The following is a 23,592-nucleotide window of genomic DNA, read 5'->3' as shown; positions in this document are numbered from 1 at the left end:
AGCCCGCGCCACTGGGTCATAATGCCTTTCTGTATTATCACTTACTACTCTACCACCAGCACTCCTAATCCCTTCCTTCTTTCCGGTATTTCGTCCCACGATCTGCGCCTTGTTGCCCACTGAACTCGCCCCTAGTGCTTGGCCGTGAGGCCTCCTAGCCGAAATGGTTAAGCTAGTGCGGTAAGCATTGTCGGAGGCGTCCATAGCGGCCCAGAGCGGCCGAATCGTTGACCCTCGCCCGCTGCATCGCAGGTTCCTCATGAAACTTGCGAATGAGACGGTACAAATAGAGCTTAAGAATGGCACGGTTATCCAGGGCACCATTGCCGGTAGGTGTGCGCCTGGCTGCGCGGGTGCACGCAGGCCGGCTGGCATCGCTGCAGGCCTCCTTTGTGGCTGCACACTTGATTTTGAAAAGTCCAGGTGTGAGCGGGCTGGCATTTGGTCTGCGCAGGCGTCGACATCGCGATGAACACGCACCTGAAAGCGGTGAAGCTCACGGCGCGTGGAAAGAACCCCGTGAGCATGGACCATTTGAGCGTTCGTGGCAACAATATCCGGTATTACATCCTGCCGGACAGCCTGAACCTGGACACGCTGCTGGTCGACATCGACAAGCCCAAGCAGCGGCCCACGAAAGTCCGGACAGGTATGTGCACATGCCTTCATGCGGTACATGCGGGGATAAGTGACCTGGATAGCTGGCTGCGGGGGGGTACGTGGACGGGAGGGGGCGGGAGAGCGCGGGACGTTGCGGGGCGGGAGCCGACACGAGGCGGCACAGCCAGAGGTGCCGAAGTGCGAGGCGCGGGGGTCAGCACACGGCCATGGTAGGGCTAGTGGGGTGGAGCGGGGTTGGTGCGCACGTGCCCACAATGGGAGGACACTGCAATTGGGGCCGGGGCAGGGCACCATGGGCGTCCAGGCGCATTGTTGCTGGCACCTCGCGTGCGGCAGTACAGCCCACAGTGCATTCTGAGGTTCTACCGTATGTTTGAAAATACACGCCAGTACCCACTCTCATCTTCGAAGGGGCTGACTTCTCATGCACTTGCGTGTTGCCAATCGCAGCCGTCGGGAGAGGCCGCGGTCGTGGCCGTGGCCGTGGCCGCGGGCGCGCTCGGTAAAGCGTTTATCTCGGAGCAATGGAGTAAATGCTTATGCCCCCAGCAACTTCGCATGGGCAGCTGGTGGAGCTGGGGGTCCAGCAGCAAAGACGGGTTGTGAAGCGGGTAGGGTATGTGTCTGCAAGGCTTTTCGCAGCGGCAACAGATTCAGAGGCGCTCGCCCACAGTTGGCTGTTACCTGCTGGACGCGATACAACTGCACGCAAGGCAGGGTTCTGCAGACGGGAAGCGTTGCCCTGTTTGTGACTGTTGGACTAAGGGCATGCGCGATTCTTGCTAGCAGTGCTGGGTAGTTACCCGTGGGCATGCGTGGGCATCAGCATGTCTGGGTTGTCGCGCATGTGCACGCCTGGAAGAGTCGAAGCATGAAACGACCTCGCGTGTCTATGGACAGGTGTTTGGTGATGCGCGTGGGATGAGTACATGGTGGGGGTGCTGCTGCTGCTCGGGTGTTGTAACGTGTACCTGCTTAGCCGCGCATTGTAGTTTAGGCGGTCCTTGAGTTCTTATTATTGGCAGTCCAGAAATGTTAACGCAGTCACGGACTCCATAAGACCGCTACCGCAACCCTGGTGGCGGCGGCGTCCGGCTCTAAAAGTGGCGGCGGCGCCCGGCCCTAAAAGTGGCGGCGGCGCCCGGCCCTAAAAGTGGCGGCGGCGCCCGGCCCTATAAGGTTGCGATATTACAAAGAAGGGACAGCCCTATAAGTGGCGGCAACTTCGGGCCTGGTGGAGTAGTCCAGCGGCACGCTTCATGCTTTCACGAAACAAATGCGCACTACGCCAGAAGAGGTTGTCAGAGCTAGCAGGCAGCAAAGGAGGAAACCCGTCCGTCGCGCTACCTCCAAAACGGACGAAAGACGCTGAGGGCTGACATGGGCCGCCGCTGACAAACTGTGTGGAGGCAGGTCGATGTGCTAGCTGGGCGGACGGCTGTCGGGTAGGCACCGGGCAACAGAACCAACCTGGAGACAGCAGCGCCACCGGCGCCCAGCAGCACATGTTAGCGAAGTGCTTTCGAAACGCGAACGCGGATGTGCTCACATGTGCGAAAGGGAGGAAAGGGCTGAGCTGGTGCAGGGCCTGGCGGCGGATGTGCGGATCGGAGCGGTCAAGCAGAGGAGAGTGTGGACCGCCCAAGAAGCGGTGCAGCCTGAGAAGCCGGGCCAGGAGGGGATGGGAAGAAACGAAGTGCCAGACCCTGAGACCGCATACCCCGAAGTCCCCCGCAGGATGGTCCCCCTTGAGGGGACGACCAGGGGTGCCTGGCCTGGGGGACGACCGACCCCCGCACGGACAAAACCTTGTTGGCTAGGGGTTAAAACCCCTCCATTTGATACCAAAGTGGTGCCATTGATCCCTCTTGACGAGCGTTATCACGCTGGGCCATCGGCGGTCCTGTTGTCAGACGGCGGTCCTGTTATCAGACAGTCCTTGAAATGCGTAAATGCGAATGCGAATGCAGATGGTAGCGGAGTCACACGCGGAATCCTATCCATGGGCGTCCCTTCGACCCAGCCCACCCCGAGCTCAACTCTCTGCCATGTGATGTATGGACAGCGTGCATAGACAGCCTTGTTGAACAGATGTTTATGCGCTCCAGCGCTTGAGAGCCCCGCCGTGTTAGTGCGCTTGTGCTGAATGTGGGGACATGCGCCACGGTTTGTTTGTGCTGATTACGGCATAACGTGCACATATGAGCCTCGTGGTGCTGCTTTTGGTCCCCAGTTCTGCTTGTGGGGCGCTTCCTGAAGCCTGCCAGTATGGGCTCCCGAAACCCTGCGGACCCCATGGACGACGGCAGCCTTTCTGAACTGCCTCACCATACCAACCCTGACAAAACTATAAGTGCGTACATAATGCTCTCATAAAGTTCTATAATCATGAGCAAGGGGTACGACTCTGAGCTTTCTATCCCTCCCCTGGCTGTAACCAGACACCTGTCGGTCTCAACGGCGAGGCGAGACTTGGCCGGGTGGCCGAGGCGCGGGCGAGAGAGCGCGACGGCAGTCATACAATTCTGTCTGTGTAGACGCAAGTTGTATTAGTGGTGCCTGTTGAGTTGCACGGTGTCAAATTCTAAGTAGTCAAATTCAGTAGTTGGATAATCGCTCTGCTGCAGGCCGTATGGAATCGGGCGGCAATCGGGCTCCATGCAAGCCGGTACGACCGGCATGAACCTGGGTCAAGCAGGCGCAAGTTTTGCAAGCCAAACAGTCAGAGTCAGAGTCAGGTTCAGGTTCAGAGTCAGAGTCGTCTCTCACGTAGGCGTCGCTCACGTAGCGCTTTGCGGTTGTCAGCGCGCTGGTGTCGGCTCGAAAATGGCTGTAGCTGGATCCTTAACATGGTCCAACCCGGGTTCACTCCGGTCCAGGCCACCGTCCAAAAATGCGCCATCTTTGACACTTGATATTGACTCTGGGATACCACCGGAAAAGACAAACAACCTGACCTACCCCCCACAAATCGTATGAACACACCTGTCGTGTCAGATTTCTTTTCCGACGGTATCCCCAGTGCCGTACGGCCCTTCCCGTGCGGGGGGTCTTTGGGGTGGGCAGGGGGGCTCCCTGACGGCCAAAACGTCCCCCATGCCATCACCCACGCTCTCAGCCCCTCTGTGCATGTAGTAATGACTTGCTGGTCAAGTGGGAGGGCGGTCCGCGCTCACCTGAGGTCGAAATGGGCGGGTTTTGGCCCGCCAGGTATGCGCCCGATGGGCGCGTGTCGGTCCGATCGGGCCAAAATGTGCTGGAGAGAGCAGTAACTCACTCAATATGTTATTTAGATACCCAATATTGCATTGGAATGTATCCCGGGGCAAAATGTGAGGCTCTGCCGACCGGCAATTTCGCGACCGAGGTCCCTCGAGGAGCCATTTTTTCAAACCTTGATTGATGCCGTGTCTACTTTCAGCTATGAGAATGGGAATTCAAGGCTTTGCGAGGGCTAAAAGCAGCTCTTCGTGCACATTGTGGGGGCATGTCGCTGCATTTCGCGAGCTCGGCGAGCGGGCAGGCCGCGCCAGGGCTTAAAACAACAAGTCATAACATACATATGTCATGTATAAGCCTTAGGCAAGGTCTGGTCTTTGGACGGTGCGGCGTGTATGGGCACGCCCCGAGTGAACCCGGGTTGACATGGTCCACGGTCAGCAGTTTGCAGGTAGCATCATAACAGTGCTGCTTTCACAATCCGCGCGGTGTGGCGTCGCATTGAGTCTGTGTGGTGCTATCGCCTTGGCCGGGCGCCCGGAGCGTGAGGAATGCGCGTCAGCAAAACATCGACACATCCTGCCAGCTACCGTCGGTACAGTAACAGCGCGCGAACGACGCACCAATGCCTTGTCCCTTCTTGCTACGCATTTATGTGGGCACGGGTGGGAACCACACACATCGGGACTACGCTTTCCTGCCCCTTGCCATGTTCCATCACGAGTGCTGCTTTCACAATCCACCTGCTCAAGTTCTGCACCAGTCGCATAACGTTAGCTATCTGTCCTATGGAAACGCATCCCGCATTGCTTACTTACTAGTGCCGTCAGCTGCACATCTCTACAGCGCACCCTCGCCAGCGGACTGTGACTGTCCGGCCAACTTGGGATAACTCTATATGACCAGCCCAGCACCACCAGTGCCGACCAATCGGCTGCGGATGTCATCCCCCTTCCTGCCACCACACTGGTTATCCTCGTGCCTAACCTAACCAACAATTTTGCGCTACGCTCGCACATTCGCTGATGCTTTATGTCTCTCTAGCCACGAACGCACGCATTGTTGACGTTACGCCCGCTTGGAAACCCCATTCTTGTCCGAGTCCCCATGCTCCACCTTGCCAGCTTAAGGAGTTACCTCGGGCCTGCGCGTGGCCAGTAGACGTCCAAACGTTAGGCGGAGTGAACACAGTTGCCGCACGGATTATGTGGCAGACGGTATTCAAGCTCACCTTTTGGCGTGGAAGGCGGGTTGAAGTTGCCTTCAAGAATGAATTGGTGCTGCAGGGCCTCGGTGGCAGACAGGCGCTTGGTTGGATCCACCACCAGCAGTTTCCGGATCAGGTCCTTGGCGCTGTTCACAGCGAGAAAGCCCACAAGAGTGCAGACCTTAGCAGAACCGGGTAAAGAGCCAAAGTCGAAGGTACCATGCACAAACGTCCAACGACCCCGCAAGCCAATCAACCCCCACGCTTGTGCCCCTTCGTGCATCCACGTACATCAATACAACTGCCTAGACACCTGCAAATGCCTAGTACTCACCCCTCGGACACCTTGTTCCACACGGGGTCGCCAAAGCTGTACTTGCCCTTGCGGATCATATCGAATAGCTGGGGCTCGCTGTCACTCCAGAAGGGCGGGTAGCCACCCAACAGGATGTACAGCACAACGCCCGCGCTCCACATGTCGACACCCGGCCCGTAGACATGCCCCTTCGCACCCACGATGACCTCCGGCGCCACGTACTGCGGCGTGCCACAGATGGTTTGCATGCCGTTCACAGCGTGCTTCGCTAGACCAAAGTCCGCAATTTTTACGAGGCTGATGTCATCCTGCTTTGCTAGCAGCAGGTTCTCCAGCTTCAGGTCACGGTGCACCACGTTCCTGCGGAGGAGGTTGACACCGTGGTCAGCAGGTACGGCGCTTGGGCCTACTGGTTAAGGATGCGGATGACAAGTGAAGGGACAGCCCGACAAGCGGGGGCACGCCGTACCCACGCCGCGAGGGGCCATCTTCGACCCAGAGAAACAACACCCGCCCCCTGGTTGGCTGCCTGATCGCCATTCAGTGCAGACCCGCCCGCACCGCAATCCGGCAACCCCATGCCCTAGCTGCCGGCATCTAGCCATGGCTTGCAGCATCCGGCTTACTTGCTGTGGAGGTACTCGATGCCACGGAGCACCTGCACGAAGCACAGCCGCGCCTCAGCCTCCGTGTAGCTGCCGCGTTTAAGCACCGCCTCCAGCAGCTCGCCGCCAGTCAGCAGCTCCGTAATGAGGTACACCTACGTGATGAAGCGAAAGCAAGAGACCACACCAGGACATGCTAGGTAAGAGCATGGCGCACATCATTGGAAGGGCTGTGGCGTGCACACATGGCGGCGCACCTTGTTGCCCTCCTCGAAGTACTCCTTCAGGAAAATGACGTTCTCGTGGTTCATGCCGCAGAGCAGATCAATTTCCTTGAAGATGTCCTCGCTGCATGCATCGGCGCAACGCATAAGCATGGTTCAAGGACGCTCAAAGTGTACTGCGAAATCCGACACTCGCCGCATGCTCACCGAGTGTTCTCGTTCTCCCCGACCTCCTGCCCGACCGGTGGGAGCGCCATGATCTTGCATGCGTACTCCACGCCAGTGCCGCGGTCGGTCGCGAGCTTGACCACCGAGAAGCCTGCACGCAGGGCGCCATGCCGGTGACCGGGGCCAGTTGCAGAACATTTCCGCGCACACTGCAACGTACCTCCCGTGCCAAGCGTTTTCCCGAGCTTGTACAGATCCCGGAGCTTGACATCTGTCCGCAGCTTGGACCTGCGCGGTCGAGTGGCCAGCATGTTACAAACTAGACCGCCCTCGACGAGGCAGTGAGCATACGCGTTATCTTACCCAGGTCTAGCTGGCGTTGGTGCTGCTGCAGGCGCCTGGGCTGGCGCGGGCGCTGCTGCCGGGGCTGATGGTGCAGCGACCTTTGGCTCCATAGCTGGTTCTATTGCTTTAGGTGTAGCAACTGCTGCAGTAGCACTTGCTGAGGGTTGAGGCTCTGTCGACTTCTGCTTGACGAGTTCAATCTCCTCGGCTTTTACTCCGTTGTCGTGCTCCTGCGACCTCCGCGGCTGCTTGCCCTGGGGAGACTTCTCGTCTGCAACTGCCGGGATAGCCTCTACCACCTTGGCAGCCGGAGCGGGCGCGGGCTGCGCAGGAGGAGCAGGCTTAGGCTGGGGCGGTGGGGATGGCGGGGGCACAGGAGTCGCTTGCTGGCCTGGCTTGACGTCGCCCGAGTCTTTCGGAGCAGGCGCTGCTGCCTGTTGCACTGGTTGTGGAGCAGGTGCGGGCGGAGGCGAAGGAACCGAGCTAGCTTTTTTTTGTTCCGCACTTTCAGCTGGCTTTGCCAGGCAAGAACCCATCTGTCCGCGCTAGGTTGTCATTAATGGTGAGATGAAGCACGAGTGGTAGTGAACAGTGATTGAATATTGCGATTACAGGGCCTCTCTCTCGGTCAAAGTCTTCGCATCCGAGCTCGATTCCATCGCTCGTTCGGACTCGTGTCCCGTTTCCGGCGCTAGTTCAAGGCTTCGGCAGCAAATTTCGCACGAGTAACACACGGGGCTCTGTTACCCGGTTGGTCGGCCCCACTCCTCCGCCCCGACCCACCCACCCACCCCCCTGCACCGATTCCATGTCACCCCACTTCAGGCTTTCACTTCTCCATAATACTTTTGTTCCCACTCGCACCCGATTCTCCGAGCTGTTTCAAGGCTACATTATAGGAAAGGTGCACGAATAACACACGGGCTCAGTGTCCGGACCTCCGCTGGTCCTCGCACGTCCCCGCAGAGCAGGGGCAACCCTGTCGCCCAGCCCACGGCCCAGCCCTCGCACATCCTTGCATGCTCGCTCGTACAGCGAAGGTTAAGTTCTCGCCCAGCACGTCTTGGGCATGTGTGTGGCGTACATGCCCAACCACCCTATCCTGCCGGCGCCACATGTCGCCAGCACTAACCCGGGTGCGGCGGTGCCAATGTGCCATAACTGCGTTGTTGACCGGCTGCTAGCCAGGGTAGCGGCGGTGGTGGATCGGCGACTGTCGCCGGCCCAGTTTGATGCCAACCCCCAGGCACGCCCGCCTGGCCTCTCCATTGAACTTATGCAACTGCCTCCGGCGGTGGGGGGGGCGGGCCTGTTACCGCTGGTGCCGCATGTGAAAGCGCGGCAAGCCGGTCTCGCGCTACGGTGTGTGTTGGGTGTGTGTGGTCTGCTGCCGTACGTGCCCCCGTGGACCCGGGTCGCGGCGGCGTGGCTGCGCGAGGTGCACCCGGCGGCAACGCCCCTGCGTTTGTTGGTGCGGGGGGCCGCGGACCGTGTGCTAAATAAGCCGCTCACCTTAGCGGGCAAGCCGTTTGCGCGCCTGCTGAAAGCCATGACTAAATTGCCCGCGGTGACTCTTGTGGCGCCGCCCGAGCCGGGCGCTTGGGTGAGTCATGTGCCGTTGTGGGCTAACCCGGCGCTGTGTGAGGACGGCCGCACGTGGGAAGTGGCTTTCGCGGATTTGTTCGCTCTGCCGGGACTGGCGTGTGTGGGCCAGCTGGTTGCAGCGCATGACGGCCTGATGTTCTGCGGCAGGCATTGACACGCCCTTGGGCGGAGGGCTCCCGGTTTGGTGAAGCGTGTGTGGAAATGTATGTGACTGCTGTGTGGCGGCGGGTGCTGCACTGGAGCACGCGGGCACGCCTGCCGTCGCCCCTGCCGGGGCCGGCGTCGCCTCAAGAGGCGGCCGACCGGTTTGCGGCGGCGGTGGCCCTTCTCCCCGCTGGCTGGGCTGCCGCCGCGCGTGCCGCCCAGCTGGCTCGGGGGCTTGCCGCCGCGCTGCCGCTGCCGGCGGCCGACATCGTGAGTGCTACGGCGGAGTCGGTACAACAGGTGGTGCGGGGGCTTGGCTGGTTGCAGTGCGGGGGGCCGCCCATCCTGCTCACTGCCTACACGGTGAAGGCGGGGACCGTGCTACAAATGGCTCCACAGTTAGCCGCCCTGAAGGCTAAGCATTTGCAGTATGTGTGCGATGCGGGTGTGTCGGGGGTGGGGGCTGCCCTGGCGGCGGGGGCCTTCGTGTGCACCTTGGCCCGCTTGTGGTCGCTGAAGTGGGAGAATCATCATAAGGAAGCACTGTGGCGTGTGGCCGCCAACGCTTGCTGGGCGTTTCCACGGCATGCTAGCGAGCGGGCGCGAGGCGTTGCTGTTGACCCGTGTTGGGCGTGTGGGGTTGACATGCAGGATGGGGACCGGCGTCACTGGTTTTGGGACTGCACTGTTGCGCTGTCCCTGCGGGAAAGTATGGGGATGGCTATGGGTTTCGTGCCAGAGGATGCTCTAAGGGCCTTCTCTCGTGAGGAGTTGTGGTTGGTGCGCCCGCCTGCGGGTCTTGCGCCACCTGTGTGGAATGTGGTGTGTCTCGCTGCTATGTCTGCCCTGGACTTTGGTCGGCAGCGTATGGTTATGGCCGGGCTGGCAGCGCGAGCGAAGCTGCCGTCGGCCCGGGTGCTGAGCATTGGACTTGCTGTCGTAGCTGACTTCTGGGGTCGTCTCCAGACGTTTGTGACTTTGGGTATCAGGCCGAAGGGTTGGGACACCGTGCCGTCTGCGCATCCTTTCATCTCTCGGGCTGTTGGTGACGGCATGGTTTTGCGCTTGCCGTATGACGCTGATTCCCCGCCTCCCTCGCCGTGAGAGGTTGTGCGTGGTTGGTGGCTTTGTGTGTGGGCAGGATGCACGCGTGGGCGACCGTTCTAGTACCTGGACGCTTGCGCCCTGGTTAGTGCGTGCGCTGTGCGTGTGTCCTGCGGCCTAGACGTTTCCCGGCACTTCTGTGCCTAGGCTTGTGACGTTGAGGCACAGCGGTGGGGCTCTGGCGGGTTGAGGCTTGGCTAGGACTCACTGTGCGCGGAGTCACACGGACTTTGCCCGCGGGAGGGTTTGCAGCAAAGTCGGGGTTGGTGGAGTCATGTTGGGCCCTGATAGCATGTGATAACTCGGCGTCTTCGGGTGCTGGGACTGTCCCCTCTGTAACATCCGCATTCATAACTGCGTCTTTATTTGCATTCACACTTGCTTACATTTCTCTGAACTGCAGCGGCTTTTCGGCTTGTTACCACAAGCACACAGCTCTGGTTCTGACTGAACTGACCGACACCCCCTTAGTTTGGAACCTGTAATTTTGCAAGCAGGGCTTACTTCCGCCAGTAGGCAGATGCTGTGGACCTGGGCGCGCGCTAGCGCCTGCAGTGGCGGCGGCGCGGCGCAGCGCTGGCGACCCGAGCACTGCGGTTCACGCCAGGAGAGGTGCTGCTGCGGTGGGTGAGCGTTGGCCGAGTTCGGTGTGCAAGCATGACTTCGATTTGGTTATCAAAGCTTTGTCACGGGATTCTGGATGCGATAAGTATACCAGCGGACAGGCTCGCCTGCAACGAGAGTGGCCCGGTGCTACCTGGCCTGTTGCGCGAGTGGGTTGTTCTGTCAGTCCCCGGCACCGCTGGTACCCTGATTCTGCAAGTTGGCTTGCCCCTTCAGGGGAAGAGCCTATGCCACCGGAACCCGGGGACAGTTGGAGTGCGGGGAAGGGTGCGGGCTGGAACTTGATGAAAGGCGTGTGGCCTGGCCAGGCGACCCCGAAAACGAGGAGCGCGCAACATAATTTAAGCTCGCCACCAGCAAACAGCTCAGCTCGCCCCAGCCTCGGGCGCTCAGTTCACGATCAGCATTCCGCTACAGCTCTGGATCATGGTAACGCGATACTGGTTACGGGCCTGGGTACTCGTATTCTCATGCAACATTAGCGCCGTAATACCGTACTGGCGCAAACTGCCCAGGGCCCAGCGGCGGCGCAGGACCTTGCGCAGGACCTGGCGGCGGCGCTGGCCCTGGCAGCTGCGGCGGCGGCGGTGGCCCTGGCAGCTGCGGCGGGGGCGCTGGCCCTGGCAGCTGCGGCGGGGGCGCAGGGCCTGGCAGCTGCGGCGGGGGCGCAGGGCCCGGCGACTGCGGCGGCAGCGCAGGGCCTGGCGACTGCGGCGGTGGCGAGCAGGACCTGCCGGCGGCGTAGGGCCTGAGCCCAGCAGTGGCGGCGTGCATTTGCGTAGCAGAGGGGGCAGGCAAGGCCACGTGGAGGAGAGCCGGCGCGCAGGTTGAGACCTGCCGGTCTCCGGTCTGCGGTCTTTGCGACTTTGCTGGCAAGCATAGCATAGCAAAGCGTGTGGTAGAATGTATGTGGTTGTCCTGTGCCTGCTGTGCATGTGCTTGACAGCAGGACCCGGCTGACACAGGGCTTGCATCTTTGGGGCTTGCATCACCTGGGTTCAATTGCCGCCACAGCGGGTCTAACTAAGCCGGAAGCCGGGGCATGCTGCGGCCTGCGGGGCATGCTGCGGGGCATGCTGCGGGGCTCTGTTTATGTTGGAGCGGCGAAGTCAGGACGCCAGGTTTGGGGCGCTGACCAGTGCCTGTACGAACGAACCCCGGCTACGTCCGGGAGATGAGGTAGTTTCGAAACCATCGGCCTCAGGCACTACACCAACGTGGCGTGGCGTGGCGGCACAGCGCTGGTGGAGATGCTGCTGGGGCACAAGCGACCTGCATCGCTGCAGACTGGCGGCGGCGGTGGCGGCAGCGGCGGTGGTGGCGGCGACGGCGGCGACGGCGGCGGCAGCAGCGGGGGCGCGTGCGCGCATCTTGGTAGCGGAGGGGGCGGGAAAGGCCACGTGGAGGAGGAGAGCGCAGCGCCGCCCAGGAAGCGGCGCAAGCGCGCAGGCTGAGGAGCCGGTTGGCGGTGTCTAGGTAGCGGTCTGCGGTGGGGCTGGCCAGGGCATGCGTAGCGGCATGACAAGTAGTGCGGCTGTTGACAACTGTGCTGCGTATGGCTCGCTGCGGTTGGCTCTGCTGTGGCATCGCGATTGCTAGGCACCTGGGTTGGCTACGTGCCTGTGGAAACCGACCCCGGCTATGTCCGGGCGATGAGGTTGTTCGGCCTCAGACTGTGGAGGGGCTCAGCCCCTTTTCCCGTGACCGGGGAACACTTGTCCCCTTGTCGTGTAACATAGGGTGTCGTTGGGTGTCATTGGCCCCTTGGCTGGGCTGGGCGTAACTTATTCCTCGGGACTCAGCTATAACAGCAACTTGCTTTCCTTTCCCTGTCCGTCGCCTCCTTCCACCTGGCAGCAGCACGTCCAGCACCCGCGTTATCGACGATGCTTGACAATGCGAAACCGAGAAAGCAAGCGAGCACGTACTCAACCCAGATCAGCACTGCGCACCCACCCCCCAGGGCAACCGTGCCGATTATTTCAATGCACGCGTTCCCACTCAGCCCTTGAAACGCAAATGGTGCACCTAGGCTGGTCATGCTTGACACCAGTATCTGAGACACACGCGACAGTGCATACACGACGACACCACGCTTGTTAAGGTCCATCAGCTCTGCTGGTCCATCAGCTCTGCTGGTCGCCGGAGCTGCTGCCGAGTACGTCGCAACCGAGTGTGCGCATGCTGCATTGCTACTTCGGATGTCGGCGGCAGCGTGTAAGCCCATGGTAAGGACAGCGCGGCGTCATGTGTGGTGCAGCGCACTTTACGCGTACACCATTTCACACCGAATCCCCTCCTAATCCAGCTCAACAAGTGCTGGTAGTGGTACGTATGCGTCTACCGCGAGGTCAAGTTGAGCGTGCAGTCCGCCCATAAACTGTACATAACCACGCCAGGTCGGTCCGTGGCCTGCACCAGCGGGCACGCCGCCTCCAGTTGCTCGTGCCAAGGCACCGGCTCTGCGTCCTCGTCCTCCTCGTCCTCCTCGGAGTCGCTGTCAACCTCCTTGCCGGTGGCCTGGCGCGCCTCGGGCAACGCCTTAGCCGACGAGCCTACCGCCGCTGAACCAGCGCCCTCACGGCCACTGGCGCTGGCCCCTGAGCCGCCTGTGGCGTTCCGTGCTATCCGCAGCTCTGGGTCCACGTCCAGCGCCACGTGTTGCAGGTTGCCCAGACTGGAGATGATGGATAGCGCCGGGGCAAGCTCGGCGTCGGTTAGCGGCTCGCCCAGGCTCCATTCTAGGTGCCGCAGCGTGCTGGCCGTCCGCAGCGTGCCCAGGCTCGCGTGCGTGACCGTTGACACTGGCGCTTTGGGCGGCATTGCAGCTGCTGATGTTGAGGCCCAGCCCCGGCTGGATGCGGGAGGCGGGGGTTGCGGTGGCCTGGACATGCGCACGACCAGGTGCTCCAGCCGCGTGAGGCTGCGCAGCGCCACCAGCCCCGTGTCGCTGATGCTCGACACGTCCGTCAGCTCCAGATGGCACAGGCCTTGGGGAATAAGGGAAGCGGCAAGGGTAGAGACGGAATCAGTGGAGAGTCCTGGCATGCGGTACTTGTTTCTGTGATATCCACATTCTCGCCCAGCATCCTGCGCTGCGCCCGCTGGTTTCTGGAGGTGGACGCTTCGCGGCCGCTACCATGCGTTGCCCGTGCAAGGCATTGCCCATGTTAATGACATCATTCCACCGCATCGCACCCACCTGTTGCGCTCCCCAGGATGGCGGCCAGTGCCTCATCTGACGCCGAGCAGCTGTTCAGCTCCATGTGCTCCAGGTTGGGTAGCACGCGGCCGGTGCCACTCGCCCCTTGCCGCAGCAGTTCACGCGACGCCCGCGCTGCGATGCTGCCTGGCTCACCGTCACCGGCATCGGCCGCAGGAGCGCTGCCGTTGGCTCCCCCGCCGGTACTGCCATGGCCGTCGCTGCTGGCTGAGGCCGCTGGGCAGCGGACCTGGGCGCACTCCAGGACCAGAGACTTGAGCCCGCGCGGGAGGTAGTGCGGGTGCACAGGCAGCATGATGGCCTCCATTTCGTCCTCACTGCGCGTGACATGTCCGCACCATATCGTGTGATACTGTCAGCGTCTGGAATGCGGCAGGGCTCGCGTGCTCCCATTGTATGCGGCTACTAAAGGATGCGTGTACAGGTCGCCCTAACTATGAAGCAGGCAGCGATACGCATCACAATCAGGCCATAGCGGGTACCCACACGCTGTAATCAAGCGGTGCGAACAGCGACAGCGAGCTCAGGCGGCTGAAGTTGTCCAGTAGCCCCAGGGCCTCCGGCGCCACCTCCGGCTTGCCCATCACGCTGATGCTGAGGCTGGTCAACGTGGGCCAGGCAAGTGCAAGCATGCTGCGAGGGCGGGGCGGTAATGAGAATATTAGTATGGCAAAGGGACGGTGTGTAAGCAATTCTAGGGCAGCACATTCCGGCAGCCTGTAACGCACGCACGGCGCGAGTGCCGTTAAGGCGCACATGTTGGGCCAGGCCCGCAACCCATTGCCAGGACGTGGCCCGCCTGCGCACCTGACTTGTTTCACCGACAGCGGCAGGCCCAGGTCCTTCGTCACGGCAAACTCGAGCGTTCGCAGCTGGCCCAGCCCCGATAGCGCCGCCAGGTTGCACGTGAACGGCCGCCCGCCCTCCGCCAGGCTCACCTGCGACAGGCACCGAAAGGGCGCGGCCCTTAAACCAGGCATACCGCAAGGCACGGTACTTTCATACGCAGCTCTTCAACCTGCCAGCATCGTCATCACTAAGAACGCAACCCTGGTTCGCACGCTCACCCCCATCTTGAGCTCCTTGAGCTGGTTAAGCGTCCCCAATGCCAGCAGGAAGGCATTGTCGGTGGCCTCCAGCGTGCCCATGCGCAGGCTGACAAGGCTAGGCCGCAATACCAGCGTCAGCGTGGAGAAGAACGACGACGCCGACGTCTCGGGTGCGTTCAGCACGACGGAGATGCAGGGCACGGTGTCCCGCTCTGGCAGACCCTTCAGTGCCGCCACCTGTGCTTGTGCAGGGCATGCAGTGCCGGCTTACGGAGTTGTGACCTGGCAGGAAGCCAGCGTGCCGCTGCTTATCGTTTCCCGTTGCTGGTTCACCTTTGAAGGGCGGCAAATCCCCAATCATCAACTCCAGCCCGACACGCCTCCGCACCTGGCGCGACTCGTGCAGCCCCACAGACAACGCCTGCAGCCCTGGCATGGCCGCGGCCACAGCCATCAGGCTGTCACGCGAGACCTCCAGGCCCAGCGGCACGAGCGTCAGTTGCGTCAGGCCTGTCGCGTTCCGCGGGCAACCACACGTTGCATGAACAAAGCCGTTTCAGCTTTCTACGTACGGACGCGTCGTGCCGTTTCCGATTCAGCTACACGGACGCCGCCAGCCTCCGCGGTACCGGGTACCCACCCGTCAAAGCTGTGAGCGCGCTGACACCCTCGTCCGTGACGTTCTCTGAGGCCCGCAGGCTGAGACTCTTCAGCCCCGTAAGCCGCGCCGCAGTAGCCAGGTGTTCATCCTCTAAGCCATCCAGGCCCTGAGCACACAGTGGGTGGCGCACTGGTGTAAGTCACGGGTGCATAACGTAGGGCTCAACGCGCCCAACGCTACAGCATTATCCCCCATCTAGTGTACGTTATTCACGCAGCATTAAGCCCCCATCCTGAGTATGTTTGTTACAAACATTACACGCCGCCCGAAATCGTTGTAGGGGGTGTAATTGCCACCGGCTTACCTCGTCGCTATGCGGGCGCACGGCGAGCGTGTTGAGCTTCCGCAGGCTGGTCAGCACAGCCAGATCCAGCCCCTTGTGTGAGAGATGCCCGCCGCTGATGCTCAGGCTGGTCAAGCCCTGCGCACAGTGCACGCCCCGACCTGGCAGTCAGCCGACCGTTCCACTCACATCTGACTGGAGGAAGCCGACGACGTCGAGGGTAGAAACGCACGGGGTGACGACCTAGCGTGCATGTAAACCTCCTCCAGTCCAATCTAGACCGTACAGCAGTGTCCGTCAGCCTACCAGCAGCTCCGCGCATGCCACCAGAATTGGTTGCTCAATCCTGGTGCGCGGACTGTTCAGTGTCAAGTCCAGGCGCTGCAGGTTCCGGAACAGGAACAGCAGGCGGATGCTGTCGGCAGCCAGCGCCGTGGTAACCCGCGCCGGCACGCCCAGCTTGACAGCTTGCGTCTGCGGTCATATGATGAGAAGTTATTCTCATGTGCGGTATGGCCAGAGCGTGGCTCGCCCGGTGGCAGTGCGCAGTACCAGGAGGTCCACTTGGCCCAGTGCTCACCCCCTGGCACCAGTCCTTCAAGTGGCCGACTTGGCGCATCCATACGCCCTCATCCGTGTGAAGTTGAAGCGATAGCTCCTCCAGGCACTCCTCCGCCGACTCCAAAGGTCCGTCACCCTGAGGAGTGAGGGTGTTCGTGTTTAGCACCGGGTGTGCAGGGTGAGCTCGACCTTGTTGCGACCAGCGCAAACTGACACGACGGTTTGCCGGCATGTCCGCTGACACACGCCCCTTCAGCAGCTACGAACGGGGAACGCGCTTTACAGCGCTCTGGCATGCGCGGACGCGCGAGGCTTCATATCGAGGGAGATGGCTGTTGCGAAGGCGATACACGTTATTGCTGCGGTAAGGCAACACCACCGATAGCTCACCTTGACGCTTGTTTCCATTTGCGTCCAGACGCGCTCAGGCGGGTTCTGTTTTGGACAGAAGCGGTGCAATCGATCCTAAACTAGAAACATGTCCTTGCCGTCGTTCGTCAATCTCACAGCTATCGATGCGCAGTATATCAAGGATGGGAGAGACGATTGGCCTATGCATTTTGGGGTGCTGGCGACACTGCGACAGGTGGTTGGGATGAGCTGGAAGTCGCATGTGCAGCCCGACCGCTGTAAGGACCTGCCTCTCGCTATTACTTTTGTACGTGACTATATATCCAGAAATGGCAGCTCTTCTTGCTCGCTCCTCGGCCTCCACGGCCTTCGCTGGGCGTCGCGCCAGTGGAGTTGCATGCCCTCGCGCGCCCGTGTCGCCTGTTTGCATCAGGTGCGCAACGATATAACTATGCTTCTATGTTCTACTGCTCCATTCGCGCAAGGGGCGTCTTCCACACTCACTGTCCTGAGGCCTGTGCTTGCTCGCGAGCCGATGAACCACACGCTTGCACGGATGTTTATTGCTGTCATGCAGGCGCAGCGTGGTGTCAGTGCGCGCGTCGGCTGAGCCTTCTGCTCCCGCTAAGCCGGCTGGCAGCCAGGAGTATGTGGAGGACAGCGAGTTCGCCGTCTCGAAGGTGGGTTGGTGGCAGGCTAGGAGGCGGGGGTCCCCGCTGTTCCCGCCCCTACCGAAGCGATCACCTCCCCGCCCGTCTGAGTATGCCCCTTTCACACCCCCCCCCCAAATCACGGTACCGACAACAGATCTCTTTCGGGTCCATCCTGACTCCCGTGGGTCTGGGCCTGCTGTTCTGGGGCTTCGGTGCCTACTTCCTGCTCCTCCCCGGCGCCGACCTATCCTCGCTGTTCCTGATCTATGGTTTCCCTATCAGCCTGCTGGGCTTTGCGCTGAGCTATGCTCAGGTGGGTGTGACGCAGTGTCGGGATAGGAATGCACGCCGGTAGCGAGAACGTTGCTGCTTCTTGTGGCAAGCCTCTGACGCTTTGCAGCTATGGGGCTTTGGAAGCATGGGCCCGTGAGCGTGTTGCATCAGCGCCCATCACATGCAGCAGCATATGCTTCTGACCTAGCGGCCGCGCAGCATCTCAGTCGTAACCTGTCCTCGGCCTGACATGCTGCTTGCGGTGTTTGCGGCACACCACTCCCGTAGCTGAAGCCGGTGCCCTGCAAGACGACCAAGGCGGCGTTCGCGCTTCGTGAGAGCCAGATGACGGACATCCAGAAGCAGATCCGCGAGGACGTGACCCGCTTCCGGTGAGCCGCTGGGTGGGAGCTAACGGGCGGCGGAAGCGGGTAGAGTGTTTGCGGGGGCTTCTGCCTGCGTTGCACTTGCGGTGGTGCTTATCATAACGTCCGAAGGGTAAGGCTCATCAATGTGCCAATGATTACGCGGTGCCAGTATACGGCCGTCCAAAATGCCCTCGGGGTTGCATGGCATCTGCCCAACAGCACGGCCGCATGGATTTACTGCGCGTAGGTATGGTGACGAGCAGCACCTGGAGGAGGCTCTGGACCGCATCTTCAAGCCCACCCGTCCCGGCGGTGTGGCGCGCAAGTTCTTGCCCACCCTCATAGGTGAGGGCGCCGGGCCCGTGTACACTTGTTTGGTTGTGTCGTCAGCTGAATGACACGGCCGGGCGAGGCGCAACTGGCGCTATGCTGCAACTGACGCATTTTTGCTGTCAGTGGGGCAGGGAGGGGTGGAAAGTACAGCGCCGGTTGCTTGCCGCAGGCAATGTTGCCCCTGGCCTCGCTTGGCACCTGATTCTGGGCCTCCGGTGGCCACACGCATAACCCAGACCCCCAGAGTCTCCTATCGAACCGAAACACGCCGACGGTGCTGCTCCTCCTGCTGCTCCCGGACAGGCATCCGCGAGGAGGTGATTGACAACGCCTACGCGCTGGTGCTGGAGTTCTCCTCCACGCTGGATGAGGCCAAATGGAACGAGTTCCAGCCCAAGATCCAGTCCTTCTTCGGGCCGGGCATCGTGGCCACCGTCACCAAGACGGGTGCAGGCGTGGATGTGGCGCTCATCTGCGACGGCAGCGGCGCCGGCCGCTCCGGCAAGGACAAGAAGGTGCGTTGGGCGCCGGGCAGCCCATCGACGAAACCAATACCGGATAAAACGAGAGGGGAGAAGTTTAATGCGACGGTGCTGACTTGGTTCTGTGTTGTCCATGTATGCAGGACGTGCTGCCCCCGCTTCTGCCGGGCCTGAAGGCGCGCCAACAGGAGTAAGCTTACTGAGGATCACACAGCTCAGAAAGGATAGCAAGGACTATGAGGGGGTGCACCCGGCACTGGGATGACGCCGTAGCGTCATGGCATTGAGCGATTTTCTTACAGCTCACAGTTTTGGGGAGAGCGAGTCGTGTATACCCAAATGCTGGTCGGGCCGGAGGCGAGCGGCCGAGCGCTGGGACTAAAGTTCAGGTGAGCGCCCTGGGCACGCGGTGTTGGATGTGTTCATTGTGTATGGTACGCTTGTGTGGTTGGTATGGTCCATGACCGCTGGTAGGGTCGCATGGTTGAGTCTTTTGAGAGAGATGTGTACACATGATGAACAAAACCATGGCAGAATGAGGGACTGGAACGTCCCTTCAATCGTAATACGAGGTCAGAGACCCCGCACCCCGGCGCCCCCGGGTTGCACACAGTAGCACACATGCATTTCCGGGGAGTACACATCAGTACACCACGCTCAATCAAGCAGTCGTCCTATTGAGTTGCCTCTGAGCAGACTTTAAAACGTACATCGTTTGCGTGAGCAAGCGGGCAGGCAGGGGTAAATCGCGTGCCGGGCATTGACGCGACGACCCAAATCAGAGGCGTAAAGTAGTCGTGCCGTCATATTAGTTCCAACGTCTGTGACCGGCTGTATCGCTGTTCACTTGGCCGGCAGCCAGCGGCACGAAATGCTGAATTCGCTCAGACTCCAGCACGGAAAGGGGGTGCGCTCCAGGAGCCATGAATCACTAGCCACAAGTATAGCTCAGCGCAATTGTAATAAACAACGCTCGCGCGGGGCTCTTGGTGAGCCCATGCAAGCTAATACTCTGCGTGTTGCGCGACGAGACAGCTATATAATTAAGTTTGTTGGCTTGGGGTCCGGATGAGTCTGCGCGAGGACTGTCAGAGCACCGATACCCCGCCCGACCGCACCCTCACGCAGCTGATGGCTGCGCGGCGCCGGCGACGCACGCCCCGGCTTCGCGACCCGCGGCACCCGCTCGCCATTGCCGCCTGCTGCCATTGCGCGCTACAGCACCCGCTGCGGAGGTGTCCAGCTCCTCGCAGCCCACTAACGGCCCGTCATTCACGTTGGAGTGCGTGGAGACGGGGACCGACATTCACGTGTTTGGCGTGGAGCACTTGGCGCCGCAGCCGCACATCGGTAAGGGTGGCGCAGCCTTGCATCTTGAAGCTAGCCCGCCATGCACGGAGAAAGAAGGACGTGCTTGTGGCTGCTGCATAGAAGGGGGATTGCTGGTGGTCTGCTGGACATTGCAAATAGGCCCGGTACGGTGTGCGTGGACGCCTGCGCCTACAGGAGAGTGGATCATCCGGCAGCGGCCGCAGGCAGTGGTGGTGGAGACAGCCATGGGACCTGAGCACGGCGCCGTGTCTGGCAACGTAATCCGCTGCGGCGACCAGGTAGGCACAGGGCCCTAGTCATAGGGTTCAAGCTGGTGTACACTACCTGCACTATTGTTGCATGTGAGCGCCAACCTCCTTGTCTTGCTTTATGCTTCCCACCCCAGGTTGCAGACCCCACGGCCGCCTTCTACCTGCGCATGTTCTGCCAGGTCGGCTTGCACATGAATGTGTACCCGTAGGCAGTACCACAACGAAGCTAGCCACGGCAACATACTGGGTTACAGGGTGGGGTTACGGTGTCCCAAATGAATCAGTGTAGAGGATTACGACTGTTCCACAAGATTCTACTCCAGTGCGCTTCCTCCTTTCGCCTTGCCTGCCAATTCCTGCCTGTGTACCCCCTCCCCCGCAGATCGGCGTCTCGCTGCAGGACTTCAAGGAAGGCGACTTCACAGAGTCACCCTTGTGGGGCAATGTGCGTGCGGCCAACGGGCATACCTCAGGCGCGCGTCGCGCGTTTTGCTTGCAGTGCTATGCCAACAGCGCAACTGTGTGAGACTGCCCACGCATTACAAAATGGCCTGCTCACAAGGGCGCGCGTGCTAAGCAAGGTCTATTGACTGGCACGCTGTGCGCTCGCATCTGTTCGCGATGTGCTCCACCCGCAGGTCCGCACCAGCTACAACGGCGAGCAGCTTGCATACATTGGCGCCTTCGCCACGGGGGCGCCGCTGGTGTTTGGAGACCGCCCCAAGGACATTACATACAGGTGAAGGGCAGGTGCAGGCCGCACAGCTGTCTGGCCGGGTATGGCTGTAGGTCAGAAGCGGCAGGGTCGGTAGCCCAGCTGTCGGCGCCCAGGATGAATGCCACACTAGCGCTAATAGTTGGAGCTCCAGTAGTGGCAGGTGTTAGGATGGGCCCTACAGTAACGGCAAGCGCAATAGGGGCGCAAGAACCAGTTCAGGGCTGGGCTAATCCTGCCTATGTGGGCGGTGCCAGGGCACCTGTCATCTGTCACATGGCCGTCAACAGAAAGACACAACATGTCGCAGGCGGTTGTTTGGGCTGACGACCATTGAAGACCTGGACAAGGGCTACAGCCACCAGGCCACCGCCAACTACCGCGCCTTCATGGGCCTGCCGCCGCCGCCCTACGATCCGGAGGCCCTGCCCGTCACCGAGATCATCACGATGCAGGTGGGCGGGAGTATGTAACGTACGCGCGCTGGGGTGCACGGGACGGCGTCCACCTCGTTCGGTTCTGCTGTGCTGCCATGACATCCGCAGGAGCGTGAGGCTGTTATGCTCAAGGTGGTGTACCAGCTGTGCCACAACCGGCTGGCGCAGCAACAGCTGGCGGGCGGCCGGCCCAAAAGCATTGCCCTGGTGGTGGGCAGCGCACACCTGGCAGGTACTGTGGAGGCGGAACATGCGGCGCCTCACAGATGCGGGCTTGTCTCGGCAAGCATCGCTGCTCGCTCCACCGTCACGTCGTCGATGTGCGCTCATACCCATTCGCTTCTTCCTGTACAACCACCGCCGACACGCGCACAGGCCTGAAGAGCCTGTGGGAGAGCGGCAAGTGGCGCGAACTTTTGGGCATCGGCGCCTCGCCGGACTCGCCGCTGCCTGCCAGTGACCTACTGTCGGCGCCGCCGCTGCCCACACCCGAGTCCGACCCCAAGTACGGACTGCGGCGGGGGCTGATGGAGTCCATGATGCGGCTCAATGTCACGCGCGAGGTGAGGCGGGGGGCTGCATACAACTCATGAGCCAGCATGCCTAGCTTCTGACTCCTGCTCAACGTGCTGGTGAACGGATGAGCTGGCAGCGTTCGGCTACTCAGGTGCTCAAGTAAGCAGCTGTAGACCAGGACCTTAACGCCGATTCAGATCACGGCCCGCCCTTTGTTTGCCTCCTGACAGCTGCCGAACGCTCCACTGACACGCCCCGTCTATTTGCAAACAGGTGCTGAAGGACGTGGAGACGGTGCTGGGGCCGCTGCCGGAGCGGGAGGCGGTGGCGGCGGAGGCGGTAAAGGAGGTGTACGGCTCGCCGCGCATGCAGCTCGCCAGTCTGCCCAAGGGGCTGCTGGACCAGCTGATTGTGGGGCTGCCGCGGGGCACTGACTTTCAGGAGGTGGGTTGCAGTGCTTGCGTGTTTGATGTTGGATCCAGTGATCGTGTACGCTTGTCCAGCACGAGCCCATGTGAAGGAGCTGGCAATGGCTTTCGCACTTGTACGGTAACCTGCTGCCCTGCCCTCCCAAAACGGTGCTTGCCGTGCATCGCACAGGTGCTCCAGTCGCTGCGCGATATCCGGCCCATGAACGGCGGGCCGGGATACTCGGAGGACATGGTAATGTACGTGCGTGGCCTTAACTTCGAGCTGGAGTAAACACCACCTTCTTGTAGAGCTAAGGGCTTGCATCGGACACTGGAGTGCGCGTGCGCAGCAGTGGCCACAGGAGCTATCGAGGACGAATGCTAGCTAAGATGGGCTGTGAAGGTTGGTGATCGTGGGTAGGACTTGAGAGCGTATTGACGTCTACGGTTGTGTATTAACAAGCACGTTTACATTGGCAAGTCTACCGAGCAGAGGAGCAAGCTAGTAGCGCGCAGGCAGTGAGAGGATGTGGGCGTTAGCAATCAGGCAGTGCATCGTGTACCTGGTGCCAGAACCATGCGGCAACTGCAAGGGCGGACCCTGTACGTGTTGGGTCTGATAGGCCAAATCATTAAGGTTAGCAGTTGCAGGGGTTTCGGACGTTCGGCTTGCTGTTCAACTGTGGAACGGCTGAATCCTGCTGGGCAGCTGCAGTACCGTATGCCCAACCTGGCCCGAACTAGGCTGGGCCCCAAATCTGCATGCATATCATGTTAGTAATTATGCAAGGGCATAGCTCAGGGGTGAGCCGTGGCGCTGATGGAGGGGGGCCGGACAACTTGCATCTGGCGAGCGGATTAGAATCGGAGTGCACGTGTTTTGGGGGGGGGGGGGGGGGGCAACCCAGGCGGCCAGGCGCACAACTGGGATTGGCCCCATCGCGCCAAAAAAGCTCGACCGACTCATAATAGGGGCTTCCCCCATAACTGGGGCAAACTGCTTATGTAAGCCTGCCCCCCCCCCCATGGCTCTGGGGCTCATTTAAAAAGGGAGCCCCCCCCTTCTTCCTAGGAATTGTCTAGCATTTTGTACTATCTAGTTGACAAGGGATATTTCTTGCTTAAAGTATCCCCCGCCCCCCCAACAGGCTGGGCGCTGAAACTGGAAAAAATGGACTACCCTGCGTAAAGGCGCGGGACTTCTTTCCCCGGCCCCCTAAAAAATGACTGAGCCCCCGGCCCGGGTTGGGCCGGTGGCACAAAACTATGACTTTGAAAAGTCGTCCCTACAAAGCGCACTCGGGGGCGAGGTATAGTCCAAGCAACTGCCCCAGGATGCATATTATGTATTAAGGATTGGCTCTACTACGGGTATACCTACCGCCCCTATGCGAGCGAAGCTTGCAATTTCTTTCACAAACAAACGTTGTCCGTCCCTGGAGCCCCCCTTTTGTCTTCTCAAAGCTGTTCCAATGGCTGGGATTGCTCCCAATCCTTTCCAATTGCGTAACA

At 60.8% G+C, this 23,592-nt stretch overlaps 6 protein-coding genes across 6 annotated transcripts; 4 read left to right on the top strand and 2 right to left on the bottom strand.

Moving 5' to 3' along the window:
• Window positions 1-36: 36 nt before the first annotated feature.
• On the top strand, window positions 37-1,786 carry CHLRE_16g665400v5 (uncharacterized protein). The gene is made up of 4 exons (XM_043071055.1): window positions 37-180; window positions 253-329; window positions 455-649; window positions 1,072-1,786. The coding sequence occupies exons 1-4, from the start codon at window positions 164-166 to the stop codon at window positions 1,125-1,127; spliced, it is 345 nt and encodes a 114-aa protein (XP_042915696.1). The 5' UTR covers window positions 37-163; the 3' UTR covers window positions 1,128-1,786.
• A 2,610-nt stretch (window positions 1,787-4,396) lies between these two features.
• Window positions 4,397-7,292, bottom strand: CHLRE_16g665364v5 (uncharacterized protein). The gene is made up of 8 exons (XM_001701421.2): window positions 6,724-7,292; window positions 6,581-6,648; window positions 6,400-6,511; window positions 6,226-6,316; window positions 5,990-6,123; window positions 5,382-5,723; window positions 5,072-5,193; window positions 4,397-4,984 (listed from the first exon to the last, which is right to left on the bottom strand). Exons 1-8 carry the CDS (start codon window positions 7,239-7,241, stop codon window positions 4,974-4,976), a joined length of 1,398 nt encoding a protein of 465 aa, XP_001701473.1. The 5' UTR covers window positions 7,242-7,292; the 3' UTR covers window positions 4,397-4,973.
• A 2,634-nt stretch (window positions 7,293-9,926) lies between these two features.
• On the top strand, window positions 9,927-11,882 carry CHLRE_16g665328v5 (uncharacterized protein). The gene is made up of 2 exons (XM_043071054.1): window positions 9,927-10,181; window positions 10,705-11,882. Exons 1-2 carry the CDS (start codon window positions 10,079-10,081, stop codon window positions 10,932-10,934), a joined length of 333 nt encoding a protein of 110 aa, XP_042915695.1. The 5' UTR covers window positions 9,927-10,078; the 3' UTR covers window positions 10,935-11,882.
• A 17-nt stretch (window positions 11,883-11,899) lies between these two features.
• Window positions 11,900-16,516, bottom strand: CHLRE_16g665300v5 (uncharacterized protein). Its single transcript, XM_001701422.2, has 11 exons — window positions 16,350-16,516; window positions 15,979-16,095; window positions 15,705-15,872; window positions 15,420-15,536; window positions 15,095-15,221; window positions 14,843-14,964; window positions 14,473-14,691; window positions 14,213-14,343; window positions 13,892-14,038; window positions 13,385-13,722; window positions 11,900-13,172 (listed from the first exon to the last, which is right to left on the bottom strand). The coding sequence occupies exons 1-11, from the start codon at window positions 16,365-16,367 to the stop codon at window positions 12,523-12,525; spliced, it is 2,154 nt and encodes a 717-aa protein (XP_001701474.1). The 5' UTR covers window positions 16,368-16,516; the 3' UTR covers window positions 11,900-12,522.
• A 92-nt stretch (window positions 16,517-16,608) lies between these two features.
• Window positions 16,609-18,995, top strand: CHLRE_16g665250v5 (uncharacterized protein). Its single transcript, XM_001701392.2, has 7 exons — window positions 16,609-16,743; window positions 16,888-16,990; window positions 17,118-17,276; window positions 17,525-17,628; window positions 17,852-17,949; window positions 18,241-18,452; window positions 18,563-18,995. Exons 1-7 carry the CDS (start codon window positions 16,640-16,642, stop codon window positions 18,611-18,613), a joined length of 831 nt encoding a protein of 276 aa, XP_001701444.1. The 5' UTR covers window positions 16,609-16,639; the 3' UTR covers window positions 18,614-18,995.
• A 121-nt stretch (window positions 18,996-19,116) lies between these two features.
• Window positions 19,117-22,781, top strand: CHLRE_16g665200v5 (uncharacterized protein). The gene is made up of 11 exons (XM_001701393.2): window positions 19,117-19,408; window positions 19,548-19,769; window positions 19,926-20,029; window positions 20,137-20,181; window positions 20,385-20,447; window positions 20,641-20,741; window positions 21,028-21,172; window positions 21,263-21,386; window positions 21,530-21,717; window positions 21,944-22,114; window positions 22,271-22,781. The coding sequence occupies exons 1-11, from the start codon at window positions 19,291-19,293 to the stop codon at window positions 22,370-22,372; spliced, it is 1,383 nt and encodes a 460-aa protein (XP_001701445.1). The 5' UTR covers window positions 19,117-19,290; the 3' UTR covers window positions 22,373-22,781.
• Window positions 22,782-23,592: the final 811 nt, after the last annotated feature.

The sequence above is a fragment of the Chlamydomonas reinhardtii genome, chromosome 16 (assembly GCF_000002595.2).
Source record: "Chlamydomonas reinhardtii strain CC-503 cw92 mt+ chromosome 16, whole genome shotgun sequence".
Classification (NCBI taxonomy): Eukaryota; Viridiplantae; Chlorophyta; class Chlorophyceae; order Chlamydomonadales; family Chlamydomonadaceae; genus Chlamydomonas; species Chlamydomonas reinhardtii.
Note: the sequence above shows the minus strand (reverse complement) of the source record. Positions and strands in the feature narration are given on the sequence as shown.